Genomic DNA, 16,408 nt, shown 5'->3' with positions numbered 1-16,408 from the left:
ATATATTTATATATATAATTCTTGCCTAAGCAGATGATATAGATATCATAGACAGATCACTGAGAGACTTGGAAAGAGCCTTTCTAGCAATAGAGGTAGGACAGAAAAGGGGTCTGCAAATCAATCTGGTAAAGACTAACCTTTATGCTTGCTTGGCACATACTGCCACTACCACCAACTGTTACATTTAAAGGTAGAAACACAAAAATTTTTCTTTATAAGACATAAATTAGACAGTACTAACTCAAGCCTCAGATACACGACCCTTATCATGTTTGAATGCCAAAAGCTTAATAATATTTGAGAGAAAAATATTCCATACTAATTAAATATTCCACCATACTAAACACTACATGGCATCACTGTGTTTTATTTCTGATGATACCCCAACCATCAACTCCTTAGTATAAAATAATAGCAGGTTACAAACTTAAATAAATTATCATTTCGAAAAGAAATCATAAAAATTTTGTAGGTAAAGTATACCTCAACTTTCTGTTTTCTCCTAATATATCAGATTTTTTAAATTTATGACCTCTATGGATGGTGTAAGATTTAGCTTCAAGTTTATTGTATATTTCAAGCTTCCTATCTTCTTTTTCTTTTTCAGCAACTTGAGCATCTACTTCAACCAATATTTCCTGAATAAAAAAAAATAAGGAAATAAATAAAGACAAACACAATTTAAAAGTTTTCTAAAAAAATCCATATGGGTTCTAGTGAAGAAGTGTTTTCCATCTGATAACAAGCACTGGTCAGAAGAAAAATACATTCTATAATATACAAAACTAATGTTGATAAATTTTTATTATTCCAAATACTAAATATCTATCAATTATCTTAACACACAATTGTATTATTATATAAAAATGTAATACTAATTTATGAGTTTAGACAGATAATTTGAAAAGTCTAAGGGAAATATAAAACAGGTATAAATTGAGATCCTTAGGCCACTCTTCACCTACCTGAACAAATTATATTTCTTTTAATATGAAGAGAAATAATTAAAATACCAATGAAATATCTTCTGTGTTATAAATTTTTATTTATAAAATCTATACCAAAAATCTTCATGTTGACAGCTCAATGTTTCAAGGCTATTCCCCAGATTCACTCTCAGGATTTTACATTGGAATTACATCACTTTAATTAAATATATTTTCTTCAATTACATAACCCATTGTTAAAATTTTCAATAATCCCTTTAATTTATAAATTTACCTTGTATATTTCTTTTAACTTATTTATCATTGTTTCTAAACACTGGACTCTCAGATACATTGCTTCATCTGTAATGATTTCGTATTTCAAATAAAAAAGTATAATATAAAAACAATTCTTGGGAGTATCTCCCTAGTCCACTTACTATCCTGCATTGAGCTATGCTATAAACTTAGAAGCCTTCACACAATATGGAGAAAAATCTAATAATAAGTTTGATTTTAACAAATGCTCAAGTCTTAGATAAAGAAAAGTATAACAGAAAAATACTAGCAGAAATATATAATATATTAAACAAAAAGTAAATTTCAAATCTGAATGCAAAATATTTGAGCACACATGCTAACAATATTAATAACTTAAAAAACATTAACTACATATGAATTGATAGTGGCTTCAGATAGAAAAAAATAGAAAGAAAAGAAATCAGAGAACTAATAAATGCCTTGGTATAGCTCAATGTAACATTGCAAGTGGACCAGGAAGGTACACCCTAGAATTTTATTTTAAATTATAGCTTTTCATTTGACAGATAAAATCATTACAGATAAATCAATGTATCAGAGAGTCTAGTGTTATAGAAATTATGGTATGTGTTAAAAAAAATATATGAGATAATTTCGTAAATTAGTTGGATTATTGAAATTGTTAAAGTATTATGTAGTAGAAGTTAATATATTTAATTAAAGCATGGATAGAGCGAAACCCCAAAATGTCTAGGTGTCAACTGTTTTCATATAGACCTTTAAATAAAAATTTATTACATGAAAGATATTTCACAAGGAATTTAATTAAATAATTTGGATAAGTACTTCTCACTAACATTGACATATAAATTAGAAAAAACAACATAATTATGGAATATCATTATGAGTATTCGGTGGTATTTTAAAATTAATGTTGAAATTATAATTTGCAATGAGCAAAAAGAAGAGTACATGTCAAGGCTAAGATAAGTCAATTCTTTAATGGGAAGAATATGCTTAGTAGTAGATGAAAATAAATTTAGAAATGTTTGAAATGATTGTAAGGAAGAAGAAAGTAATTTCATAAAATCTACTACAATAACTAATGACGATGGCATGGATCTTTCATCTAATCTTCTTCTCATATATATTATTCACGGTCAACTCACTTCTCATCGTTATAATATTATTTACAGAAAAAACAATCAAATTATTAACTATATGTATTTATGAAAATAAAAAAATCAAACCTTTACTAAAACTAAAGACCTCTCTAGCCTTCCATGTTCTTCTTTGTTGTCTTTTGTTGTTTTAATCAATGGATCAATTAAGAGTGGGTATTTGGTTAACCGCTGAGTAACAAATAATATACATTCTGGAATCCCCTTTTTCTTAAGTAAAGGATTAGCCTGAAAAATAAAAATAACATTAAAAAGAATATATGTCTTTATTTATAAAAATTTAAATTATGAATGATCAAAATCATAACTTGGAAGGAAAACAGATCATAAAAAAACAAAAACAAATGTAATGGAGTAGATATAAGAATTTGTGATGGCGGCGCATGCGCAGGAGGTATCGGGCAGAGAAGGAGAGATAAATCATGTTTTTCTTTGAATGTTTAATTGATGGACATTGAAGTAAAGTCTGGTGTATTGTTGGTTTTTCTCTTAGCTAAGATTAGTAGAAAAACTATATATTTGGAAGTGATATATCTCTCTCTCTGCCATGACCAGGTGAGTGCAAGTATGTAAGTGTCATTGTTCACTTTTGGACAAGGATAACAATTTTATGTATTTTAATTTGTTTGTTAGTTTTGAAAGGGCGTTTAACAGCCTGGTCATCAATGCCCGGGTATTTTAATTTCAGGTTAGATTATAAGTTAACAATAGGTACACACACACACACACACACACACACACACCCGTGTGGAGTAGCTAGTCTCCCATCAGGCGCCTCCCCAGGTGGTGGATAGAGGGATTCTCACCAGATATGGCAGGAACCGGGGAAATAAAATACCTGGGGTGGACCAAAAATAGATTCAAATCCAGGTGCGACGGTTCCTAGAATAGGCGGCGTACTGGTCAGCGCAACCTGTTCCTCAGGTTAGAGGTGGCTGTTTTAAAACCTGGCAGGAGGTATAAAATGCGAAAATCTGAAATGACAAATGATGGAAGATAATATTAATTGTGCTATGTTGCAGGGGCACGGAACCCCAGTACCGGCGCCAATAGGGAATGAGAAAGCGGGTTCCCTGGCGTCGTCAACATACGACCGCAGTGCTGCAATGGTGGGAGACTTGGCCATTGTAGCATCTAATGCCACAAGACTAACTACTATAGAAGTTATGCATCATCTTGGGAGCTAAATTAAACAGCTACTCTCCTTCAATCGCACCAAGAACTACGTCCATGGTAAGATAAGAGGTTACGCATGCGAAATCCAACTATACTTTGAAAAGTTGGAAACAGCTGCCATCCCTATCGAAACTGCAGATGGTCACACCCAAACGAAGGAGGCCAGTCCACCGAGGAAGAATGCTGTTAAGTCAGAGGGGACAGTAACCACACTACCTTTGGCGGGTGAGAAACGGAAAAACAAGAAGAAAACCGCACAACCCAATGCACAAGTTATGTATTATAATGTAGATCGCCCAGAGAGATCTAATGCAGCTCAATGTGTAGAACGACAGGAGGAGCTATGGCAAGAGCCATTGGTGTTGCAAGCAAGCAAGAAGACGTTACCAGAGAGCGAGACGTCTACCAGAGTTTTCTGTGCTTCAAGAAGAGTTCAAGAGAGCTAGAAGGAACCTCCGACAAGCCATTAAAGAAAGCAAACGACGGTGCAGGAGAGAACTCTTATGATGAGGTGGATGCAGACCCATGGGGTAGACCTTACAAAATAGCACTTAAGAAACTGTGTAAAGGCACGATGCAGCTCCCAACGAGACCGAATTTTGTAGATAGTATTGTCAGATCACTATTCCCAGAACAGGCGAATACTATTGAAAGTTTAGACAATATATATATAAGGGATTTTCCACAAATTATACAGGAAGAGATAGAGGACATCACCTCGGACCTACAACATAGCAAGGGACCAGGATTGGACGGAATTCCTGATGTAGCTCTGAAGGTGGCTCTCAGGAAACGGCCGGATCTTTTCATCTATCTCTTCAATTTGTGCATTTGTAAAGGCTCAATTCCGAAACCATGGAAGAGGCAGCGCCTCGTACTCATTCCAAAGATTAAGGGAAGACTGGAAGACCCATCAACCAGCGATCCATGATAGATGCTGTTGGATTGGTAGTCGAGATGGCCCGCAAAGGGATTGCAGGAGCAAGGTGGAGGAGAGGTGCTAAGTGTTATGCAGCAATCATCACACTAGACGTTAAGAATGCTTTTAACCCAGCAAGATGGACCTGTATAATCGATGCCCTACGGACTATGGCGGTGCCAGCCTATCTTATGAGAGTTCTCACAGACTACTTCAAAGATAGAATTCTGTTTTATTTCTTAGACATTGGCCAAAGGAAATACAAGGTGACTGATGGTGTCCCACAGGGCTTGGTATTAGGGCCTCTTCTGTGGAACGTCATGTACGATGCAATCTTCAAATTGACAATGCTGGAGGGACCGACAATTGTGGGATTCCCAGATGACGTTGCAGTTGTAGTGGCAGCGAAGCACTTGGAAGAAGTTACCCTCATCGCAAACCAGGTTGTTGCTACGGTCCGAGGTTGGCTGTCTTCGGTAGGCCTAAAACTTGCAGATCACAAGACTGAGGTTCTCCTAGTAACTAGTAGGAAGCAGACTGAGTCCATCACTGTCACGGTAGGTAGGCATGAAATTCGTTCCCAGTCTTGCTTAAAATACCTAGGAGTCACAATTGATGCACGTCTCCGCTTTAATGTTCACACGGAGTATATCAGCGCCAAATCTGCTAAAGTAGAATCCCTTATGCCAAACGTGGGAAGTCCCAGAGAAAGTAGCCGAAGGCTCCTTGCTACTGTTGTTCCCTCCATTATGTTATATGCAGCCCCGATTTGGAAAGAAGCGATGGTTACCAAATCATACAGGAGAAAATTGGTTTCAGTGTACCACAGGGTTTCTTTAAGGACGGTTAGTGCTTTTCAAACTGTTTCCTACGAAGCGGTGTGTGTGATAGCCCGAATGCCGCCTGTGGAACTCCTTGTTGAAGAAAGAAGCAGGCACTATGGACGATGCTTACACGTTTCCAGAGAGGAATGAGCGAAAAATAACCATCGACCAGTGGCAACAGCATTGGAAGGCTGCAGATTCTGGAAGGTGGACTCGCAGGTTAATACCCGATGTGGGCACGTGGTATGGCTGCCAGCATGGTGAGGTGGATTTACACGTAACCCAATTGTTGACCGGACACGGATGCTTTATTGCCTACCAGTACTGCTTCAAACTGGACAACACCGCAGAATGCCCTGGATGTCAGACTGTTGAGGAAATGCGGAGCACGTGTTCTTCACTTGTATTCGCTTTGCGGCAGAAAGCAGTGAATTGATGAGAGTGTGTGGAGGAAGCATCACACCAGAAAACGTGGTGAGCTATATGCTACTCTCAGTCCAGCACTGGAACGCAGTGAAGAGATTCACCACAGTCGTCCTCAAGAGGAGAGGAAGAGAGGGCTAGAAGACAGGACATGGAAACGTGAAAACCATGTGAAGAAAGCGGGGCGGCACTCAGCCATTTCCTTCTATGAAGTAATGCCTAGTGGCGGTCCCATGGAGAGGAAGCAACAGGTGTAGGGCGGTGGTTTTAGTGGGTAAAAATCCCACACATGGATAGGTACGGGCCTATCCGTGTCTTTTAAAGATTTCCACCGAGCCTCGTAAAAAAAAAAAAAAAACACAAACACAAATATGAATAGTGTAGATTTAATTAGAATAAGATAGTACAGGGCCTTAGTTAAGATTGTTCTTTATAATTTGCAATTAGATTAAGTAAAACTGTATTTAAATAAACATCAAAAACACATGCTTATTGTGCATTGGTGTGGATTGGTGTTGTGGATATGTGAGTTAAAACAATATTAATTAACCTTACAATTTAAGAATATTACACAAATATTTATAAATTATTATTATTATTACAAATACTAAATAAATACCTGTTTATTTATTATTTTTACAAATTATAATAATTGGGCTATTTAGATATAATTAATTTTACTTAAAAATATTGAAAACCCACTAAATTGACTTATAAATACATAGTAGGGAATGTTTATTGACATGAAATAAATATTTGATAAAACTAATAAATTAACAATAACTAGTACAAAATTTTTTTTCTATCATGTTTTAATCTTGCTTGGTAATATCTTATGTTTCAAAACAATTTCAATACAACTATTTTATTACAAAGACCTTAGCTATAGAATAATAATAAAAATATAAGAAAATGGTCAACTATATATATAAATAATAAAAATACATTTATGCCAAAATGTTAATACAGACAAAACTTAGGTTAAAGTTAGAATAACATTAATACTCACAACTAACAAAATGTTTAACAAAACACAAAATAAAAGTTAATAAATTCTAAAAAAAAAAGTATATAGCAGTGAATAGAATTGTGGGCAATGCAGCTCAAATTATCTTGTGCACTATAATGATCAAAGAATTGAATGGGTACCGGGTCACTCTGGCATACCAGGGAATGAAGAAGCCTATAAATTGACCAAGAAAGAAATAGAGTGTATTCTCTTCACATTGGACCCAATTTGTGGAATTAATTTAAGCAACGCTAAAAGAATAATTGTGGCAGCTTATGGAAATAAAGCCAAAACAAGAAACAGCAATATTTCAAGGTGTTTTTGGAAGGGCCATGTGCAAACAAAAGCAAATCTTTTCTTCAAATGGATTAGGCCATGCTTAAGAAAGTTATAGGTTTATTCATTGGACTAATATAAATTAAATAAGCACATGTGCAATCTTAAGTTAAAAGGATCCCCTCTAAGTAGTTTCTAATTCTACCACAAAGAGAATGCAGCAGCTTATCAATCATGTGTTGATGTGATAGCTTTGCAAGTCTAAGGTTCACAGTGCTTGGCATGGATCCTATAGAGGATCCTAAACAATGTGAATTAATAAATCCTGACTGACCCTTTGGGGATTTGTGGATTCTGCTAGAACAATGCTATAATTGCATGTAATAATTAGGAATGTGCAGGAGCCGTTTAAGTTTGTATCTGTTCCAACAGTCCCAGTTCTGTTGAAATTGGAACAGTTCCTCTTAATGGTTCCAGTTACAAGTCTACTTAGTTCATTTCCTTGCCAGGTAGATCTTAATCTTAGCCTTAATGATTCCAGGTCCAAATAATTCCAGTTGTAAGCTTTACTCTTATTGGCCCCAAGTCTAAAAAGGTTCCACAGTGTTCTGAATAGAGAAAAATCTAACCAAAATTTTAAAATTATCGCCAATTTTGATTTCTGAATGAAATAATTAAATTACTTTTGTTGAAAACCAAATAATGATATGGTAATTGATTATTATTTGTTTTTATAGATTTCAAACTTATTGGGAATAGCAATAATAGAATTTAATCAACATTTTAAATTAATGCTTTTTTTTTTTTTTTTTTTTTCATATTTATTTATTTTATCACAAAATAAAAATAAACTATTCAACCTCTTCTTCAGTATTATCAGTTAAACATCACCCGAACTTGCAGTTGTATTATCACTTAGTATTAATTAAGTCCATTAGAATCATTTTATGCATCGTTTTATTCAAATGCATCATTTTTCCAAAGAAAAACTTGTAAGCTTGATATAAGTAAATCTGAAGCTATTAGTAGTCTTCATTCGTTTAAATCCTATTAAATTTTATGGAATGTTATACACAATACTGTGATAAATCTTCATTTCTAACTTCAAGAGCTTTTTCATAAATTGTAAACTAGAAAGTATAGTAATATAATAATTATTAACATCACTTGTAAGTCCTTCATCATTCACTCCTAATAAAGACAGATGTAATTAAATAACATCACAGTTACTAAATTAATCTATTCATCAAAACAAAACCTGGAGGTTACTGCATATTTCAACTAAAATAGTAATTTAAACATTGTAGTACAAATAAAGGAACAATAAAACAGACTGGCAATTGTTAGTATCTTCAAATGAGACTAATAATGTGAATTGGACACATGCACAAAAAGAATTGTTTATAATCATTTAAAACACTTATTTTAAAACAGAACACCATAAATTAAATGGATAACTTTAAAATGTATTAGCATCTATTACAATGACAAATATGAACTTTAAAAAATATATACTATTTATTGACTTCTTGACAGCCAAAGTACTTTTCAGGGAGCTTCATATTTTATATTTACACTGTTAGACTACAGAGGCAGATTTTGCCAGTGTGGAACCTATAGCAGATGTTACCTGGAGGGCCTAGGTTTTCTGTGACAAAAAATAAAGTATAACTTTTACAAACAAACTTATATCGATTTAATGTCAGAAAATTTAGACAAAAACACTATACAAATCAATTTTCCACAACTTTATAAAATTTCAGTTCAAGAGTTTTATGCTTTTCGTGATTGATAGCAGTGTCCCAATTAGTTTTAAAAAGTTCAGTAAACTGCACACCTTTGTCACCTAAACTTTCTTCAAAAGTCTATTGGTAAGCACTAGCAATATTTAGAGCTCTTTTCAAGATCTCTTCTGTAGTTAAAAATTATAACGGTAGCCAGGGTTGTTACAAATGTTAACAAGATGAAATTTTTTTTTTTAAGATCTGGGTGCAGGACCCATAGCGTTTACTACTTCTGCTAAATTGGCAATATAGTCCTGATAGACTAATCATTTCATTGTAGCTGCACAAATATGGCAAGTAGGCAAACTATGAAATAAACATTAGTTGGCAATCATGGTGTTAACTCATTAACAAAAAATTTAATGAACAGTAAAATCTGTAATATAAAAGTAATAAGCTATGAATTAAATAAAAAATAAAGATTACCTGACAGTGTTTGACGAATTCAGCAAATCTTGTATCATGCTGCATATAGTCTTTATAAATATCTATGGCATTCCGATGATTTGAACAGAACTCGCCATAAACAGACTTTAGACGTTCTGCAGAAGCACCACTGAATTGCGATTCAAGTATATCACCAATACCACATTCTATTACTGGAGCCTCTTTCTGACGAGTTCTTAATTTGTGAAGAAACCCCAAGTGTATTTCAGTCAAATCAACTAAACGAGGAAACATTCTTTGCACATTAGCTCCGAGTTGCAAATACTTCTGTAAACCTTCAACAAAAACCTGAAATAAAAAAAAAATATATTAATGAATGAAACACTTCCTATTGCTAACATACTGAGGACCATTTGATTGACTATTAGGATATGTTCATACCCTTTTAATCACTAAAAGTACTTAGTAAACATTAAAAACTGTGTTTTTTAAATCTTTGTTATTCACTATGAATTATATATCTGCCATAAAACTATTTCTATTTTTGAAATGATTACATGTTACTAAAAATTTAGGTCCTATATCTCCCATTTTTTCAAGACTGGTTGAAAGAGCAGGAAGCAGTAGGAATGAAAATAAAAGAACACCCTTTTCCTAAATAAGTACTGAATATCCTCTTGAAGTATGAAGCATAATGGTTAAATAATTTAACTAATATGTGAGTAGCTTGGTAACAAACATGGCCAGGTCTACTTAACAACATTTTTCAGGATATTGAAAAGAATTGACTTTACCACAACAGAGTTAACACTCAACCAAAGGTTTAGTGAAGTTTTTCGGGGTCATGTAGTCAGAATACTCCGATTAGCTACACTGGATCTGGCTGTGCATCAAACTAAGTCCTTGTGGAGCTGACCATTTTTTAAAATAAGCCATATGTTAGAGCATATTTTTAACATGTTACTAACCAAATTTTTAACAAGAGCTTTAGAATTGCATAGAGAATGAAATTATCTGACGGTGACAATGTAGACTCATTTTGTGAAACAATATGCCTTTGTAATTGAGCAAATTATAAATCATTTAAAAAATTAAATACTCATTAGATTAAAATATAATGGAATTTTTCATGAATGTATGATCGCAATTTGCAAATTTTAAAGACATTAATTTGTAGCAAGGGGAGTAAAGCTGAACTCTAACTGGAGGTCGACTTTTGACACTAAGTTCACCCAGAATCCAAAACAGTGCATCAGTGCGAACCTCACTGAAGCTCCTGTGCTGATAAATAATGTTATTTTAAAAAAAACATATTGTTAATTTTATATATTAATAATTTTTATGTGTTATACTAAGCGATATCTATTGAAAAATATATAGAAAGCATACCAAAATAACACACTGATTTTGACACATTTACTGTTAACAACCTTTAATTTTTCTTATTATATTTTACTTTTCATTGTATACCCCTGTTATGTTCCACTAATTTTTTTTTATTTTATTTTTTTGTAACTATGTCAAGTGTTTGTATCTTTTTTAGCCCTGACGAAGCCCTGCAACGTGGGGTGAAAAGTTGGCTCAATAAAAATATAATTATTTACTATTTGAGTTTTTTTGAACGCACCCGGACCATGTTCCATTCTTGGTTTATCGGACCAGATAAAAATATTAGCTTATACCATTTCTTGGTTACAGGTAAATACACTAGCACTTTAAATTAACGGTAATGCAGTCTTAACCTGTAGCATAAGCCACTCAAGCTAGCTCAGTGTGAAAATTGCTACTTTTTGATTATGTGAGTATTTTTTTTTTTTATGACAACCTCTGCTCTAGATTTTCACCTCCCTCTCCTTCCTTTTCACCTATAGTACCAGTCAGGAGGCTCATCTTTTCAATTAGGATTGTTCTTCTACCTTAGCCTAGGTCCAGCGCTTCATCTCTCCAACTAAGGCTATTCTAATTCTCCTACCCAAACCTTAGTCCAAAGCTTCATCTCTCCAAATAAGGTTATCCTGATTCTCCTCTCCTAACCTTATTTCAGAGTCTCATCTCTCTAAATAAGGTCATCCTACTATACTTTGAACCAGGAGTTTCATCCCTCCATATCTCTGTAACCTATATATATATATTTCTAATCATCAAGAAGGTTATTTGTAAGATGTGTAATAAACCTGTTTTGAGTGAAGACAAAATGAAAATTTCATGGAGCTTCCCCTTGGAAAATATAGAAAGGCTACAGAAGATGGAAGCCCTCCAGGAGCAGCAGAATAATAAAGTAGAGGAATTATCTTTAGAAAACATCAAACTCTAAGTTAAAATATCTGACCTTGAGGGTAGACTTCATCAGGCAGAGCAAAATAACCTAAAAAATACTGTAGAGATTAGAAGAATCCCGGAGAAGCAGGGAGAGACCGTAGTGGGAATGATTCTATGATTCTCAGTATAGGTGCAGGCCTGAACATGAAGCTGTGTCCGAACGATCTGGACCATACGGTATGGCTCAGGTCTAAACAGGAAGGAGCCCCTGGCCCTATTATAGTGAGATTTGTTGTCAAACACGAAGAGATGTGCTGGTGCAGCAAAGAGCCAAAAAGGATTTCTCCACTTGTCACTTAGTTTGGGATGAAAATGATGTGCACCACATATATGTCAACAAAGCAATGACACCTGCCAATAAGCACCTCTACTGGTTAGCCAGTCTTCAAGAAGACTTGAATCGAATTAGTCACTGGGAAAAAGAAAACAAGCTTAAGTTGAATGCAGAGAAGACTAAGGCAATCATAAAAGGATCCAATCACATCCTGAAAACTATTCCTCATATTCCAACTTTATTCCTAAACAACAATCCAATACAATTCCATCCATATTCAAAAACCTTGATGTCACCATAGGCCTCTCTCCTGGAAAAAACACATCTTCGATATTTCCTGTTGTACCTTCTCAACCCTAGAGCGTTTAAATTATCTTTGTTGCCTACTTCCTTTTGAAACTCTTAGGCTCCTGGTTACTCCTTAATATTCCTCCACTTTGACTACTGTTGTGTGGTCTTCAAGAGCATCTCAGGGAATCGCAAAGCAAAATTAAAACGGTTGATTAATTGTTGTGTAAGCTTCATCTTTGGGATCCACAGGGATGCCTCTGTCATCTGATTTTAAGAACAGTTGAAGTGGCTTTACTCCTCCTTCCGTTGTAAATACTTTCTTTGATCCTTCCTCTACCAAATTATCCAATCCCACCATCATCTCTGATATCCTTCAATTTAAACCCTCAGTGCATTCTCCCAATACCCGCTCACGGCCTTTAGACTTATATGTAGCTGCCCACCGAACTGCAACCTTTGGCAGATCTTTCCTCCGCCGTTCCCCTACCCTATGGAATTCTATTCCCTTCTTTATTCGTAGTTCTAATACTCTTCCAACCTTCAAATCCCATATCTTTGACCTATTTCCCTGTCCACCTAATTCCCAAAGAATAATAATTAAAAGTTTCAAATAAGATGTAGTAGATAAATGGAAAGAGAACATAAATATTATTGGATGTTTTTAATATTTATAAAAAATCTACAAACATGTATATGTATAGTCTCATATAATCATCACTACTCGTTTTCCTTTTATTATCCTCCAAATTATGATTTGTTATTATTCTTGGTTTATATATTTTCTGTATTTGATGTTTCTTATTTTCGTTTAAACTAGTAAATATGTATATTAACAGAAATTGTACCTTTTCATTTATTATTCATAGTTTACTTGTATTTGATTCTTCATCATTTTTGTTTTTAATTATTAGAAGTTAGTCACCTTATGTTTTATGATATGACTTGTGGTTTTATTTTATTAGTTCTATATTTATTTTATATATTTTGTTGTCCCTTTTTTATCTTTTTAAATTCATTATATTTTGTATTTTACTCCAAGGCTCTAAAGCGTAATCTTGACGCCTGTAATATTATTCAAAAGGGATCAGTCCCACAATAAATAAAGAATATTATCGTTATTATCTCCCTCCTCTACATCTGTTAGTGCTTAGGGCTAATCCCCTGATATATTTGATCCCTTCTCAACCTTTCTCATTTCTTAAGATCACACAAGTATCTGAACATGCTTTGTAAAGCACCTTCTGTGAAGTATCCTACAGGCCAGTATCACTTTCACCAACTACGCACTTCAACAAATTAAAACGACAAAATAAAAAATGTGCTTCATTATTTCAAATGCAATTTACTATGGAAAGTTTCAGAAATTATTAAGAATAATAAAACCTCAGGGATTCTGCATTGCATTGATTTAACGATTTTGACTTATTTATAAATCATAGAGATAAGATATTGTTTAAAATGTTTGAAATCTTAAAATAAAACTTCAGAAATGAAATTGTTTATTTAATTTCCTAAGTATATGATGTGGGTGATTCATGGTAAAATTAAAAGTAAGTTTTTGGTAGAACAAAAACTGCTGGCCAAAATGTCACATGGGGAGAAAGAACATAGCAAATATTGCATACCAACATCAAGGGATGGCCTGTTCCAGAAGGAACAGTTTGAGAACCAGTGCAACCATTGGAGCATAGAAGGAATGGAACTAAGACCAGAATGAGTTTCAGTGGTGGAACAGAAAGAATATTTCTGTTTTAAGTGTTAAAACTGCCCACCCCTATCTTTTTCAAACTTTTGGAACCAAGTTCTGCATGTCAAAAAAATGTATGTTTACCAAAACACCATTCACTATTACTGAATTGTTTTAGTGTTCATTCATATTCAGACTTGATATGAGACTGAAAAGAACATTCCAGTAAAAATATATATAAAAACAAAAAATAAGAGCAAAATATACCTTCTGCATGACTCTTAATGTAAGGCAATGATGTTTTTCAGTCAGAATAAATTCATAGAGATGTTCCTGTCTCTTGATCTCCTTATAGTTCAATTGCTTCATTACCTAAGCAAAATAAATTTTCTTTGAACACTTAAAATTTATAAATTAAAACACAAATATAGATAAAATTTTAGCATGTTAAATAACTTCATCAGAGAACATTAAAAAAAAAAAATTATAATGCATAAAGGATCCATTAATCAGATTTGCATAAACTATACTAGAGTTACTACTTTGTATTTAAAGATCACATAAATAACCGCTTGAGCCAAGGTAAGAGATAGTCCTAGAATAGTTGGAAATCAATATTCTAATTTATTTTTACTTACTTTGTGAATTAAAACTGTTTTAAAGAGTTTCCTTTTAGGGGATAGTCCCTCACCTTTGACTCCATTCCTCCATTGTATTCTCATGGGTTATCAGCTTTTATCTTTGAGATTTATCACAACCATACTGAGGAATGGAGGCTTACCAAGACTCATTTCTATATATAACTTTTTTTTAGGTCCACAAAAGCATGGATTTCTTCATACGACATAAGCCTAAATATGCTGTGGTGGTAATAGTACAAATTTATCAACAAAGTTACAAATTTGTTTGTTTTATTTTCCTTTTTTTTTTTTTTTTTTTTTTTTTTTAGAAGTAAATGAACCACAAATCATCACTGTTTAATGAATCGGAATCATCATGATCTGAACTTCTCTCCCCATGTTATTATTGAGCAGGAAAAAAAAAATGAAGCACAGCAACACATTATTTACAAGATTCATATGAATTGATCATTTCTCCCAACACACCATTTCCCCTATGACAAACTTCGGTAGCCACACAGTAATTTCCCCACAGAGCTTATTAAATTTATGTTGTGTTTTTGGATACATCAATTTGTTCTTCACCACTGATCATGGCTTTATTAATTTCTTGTCTTCCTTGATGGAAAGGGACTAATTTCATATTATTGAAGGCAATCTGGAAAGCAAACTACAACAAATATAACATTCGATGAAAAGGAACACTAGAATAGAAAAAGAAATGTAAATAACCCAAAGTTTTAAAGTCAAGATTTATAGAAGCAGTTCCTTCTCACAACTCTCCTTTCTTAAAACCTTTAAGAGTTTATCAGATTTTTTATTTGGAACTTTGAATTATAAGATATAAATAAATACAAATGATTGAGGGCAACAGGTTTTAGTATTTTTATATTAATTAAGGAGGGATATTTTGGGACCAGGAATTCCATAAAAATTATTGGAATATATGAATTATTGAGATTCTACAGCATGGAATTTCAATTAATATATTTCATTACAAAAATGCATGATAGTGGAGAGTGGATCCTCAACTTCTGTGGTTTGAATGCCATGATTGCAGTAAATAGCAGTTTTCCATACAAGTATATTTACCATTACCCAAGAGTAGAGCCGGGATGAAATCAAAAATCCATTATTGACTATTTCATCATAGCAACAAATAAAATTGAAATACAGATAACTTCAGAATAATGAGAGGACCAGAAATAAGCAGCGACTACATGCTACTGAAAATTGAGTTTTTTTATACAAATAACAAACAAATGGACAGGCCTTGGAAACACTATATTACTAACTGCTGTGTAACCTTAATATAGTAGAAAAATAAAAGAACTTGGATTCCTGGAGTTGGCAAAATAACACCAATTAACATAGGTTGTTTACTATGTTGTTGGCAAAAAGGACCAATGAGCTTGGTCCTTTTTAAATTAATTCATTCAGCATCCCAAGGTTTTAATAAAAGAGAATAGGAACGGGAGAAGTTCTGAAATATCCTGGAATTCTTTTTCACTGTTCACATGTGGGAGAGGAGTGAGTTTAAGGCTCATCAGGCTGAATTTAAAACTTGGCATTAAGAATTTATGTGTTTTTATTTTGTTATTATTCTTATGTTAAATAGTAGTTTAATTTATTATTATACAAATTTTCTTTTAATATTATATGTACACATTTACAAGAACCTCTCTAGTTTTTAAAACTTTAGCTAAGTTACCTCCTTTGTAACAGTAGGAGTCCATGAATCCGGTTCTTCATCTTGCAGTCCTAAAAATGGGTCAGTATCTAGATCATTAACCGTCACAGGAGCTATAAACAGAATATATTTTTTAAAATAGCCATCTTCAGCATAGACAAAATATATATATATATATATCACATACCATATAAGCATAAATATTGTGGTGGTAATAGTACAAATTTATCAACAAAGTTACAAATTTGTTTGTTTTATTTTCCTTTTTTTTTTTTTTTTTTTTTTTTTTTTAGAAGTAAATGAACCACAAATCATCACTGTTTAATGAATCGGAATCATCATGATCTGAACTTCTCTC

At 33.3% G+C, this 16,408-nt stretch overlaps 1 protein-coding gene across 7 annotated transcripts in view; it reads right to left on the bottom strand.

Moving 5' to 3' along the window:
* Positions 1-16,408, bottom strand: part of cyst (rho guanine nucleotide exchange factor 18 cysts) — a 168,338-nt gene that overhangs the window by 45,033 nt on the left and 106,897 nt on the right. For all 7 annotated transcript variants that reach the window (XM_014418966.2, XM_014418963.2, XM_014418965.2 and 4 more), the window contains 5 exons: positions 16,072-16,163; positions 14,008-14,112; positions 9,209-9,517; positions 2,441-2,599; positions 487-641 (listed from right to left, as the gene is read on the bottom strand). In XM_014418966.2, the coding sequence (XP_014274452.1) occupies positions 487-641; positions 2,441-2,599; positions 9,209-9,517; positions 14,008-14,112; positions 16,072-16,163 (820 nt within the window). The remainder of the gene's footprint in view (positions 1-486; positions 642-2,440; positions 2,600-9,208; positions 9,518-14,007; positions 14,113-16,071; positions 16,164-16,408) is intronic.

The sequence above is a fragment of the Halyomorpha halys genome, unplaced genomic scaffold, assembly GCF_000696795.3.
Source record: "Halyomorpha halys isolate HHAL.00 unplaced genomic scaffold, Hhal_1.1 Scaffold214.1, whole genome shotgun sequence".
NCBI lineage: Eukaryota > Metazoa > Arthropoda > Insecta > Hemiptera > Pentatomidae > Halyomorpha > Halyomorpha halys.
The sequence above is the reverse complement of the archived record's forward strand: the minus strand, read 5'-3'. Positions and strand labels throughout refer to the sequence as shown.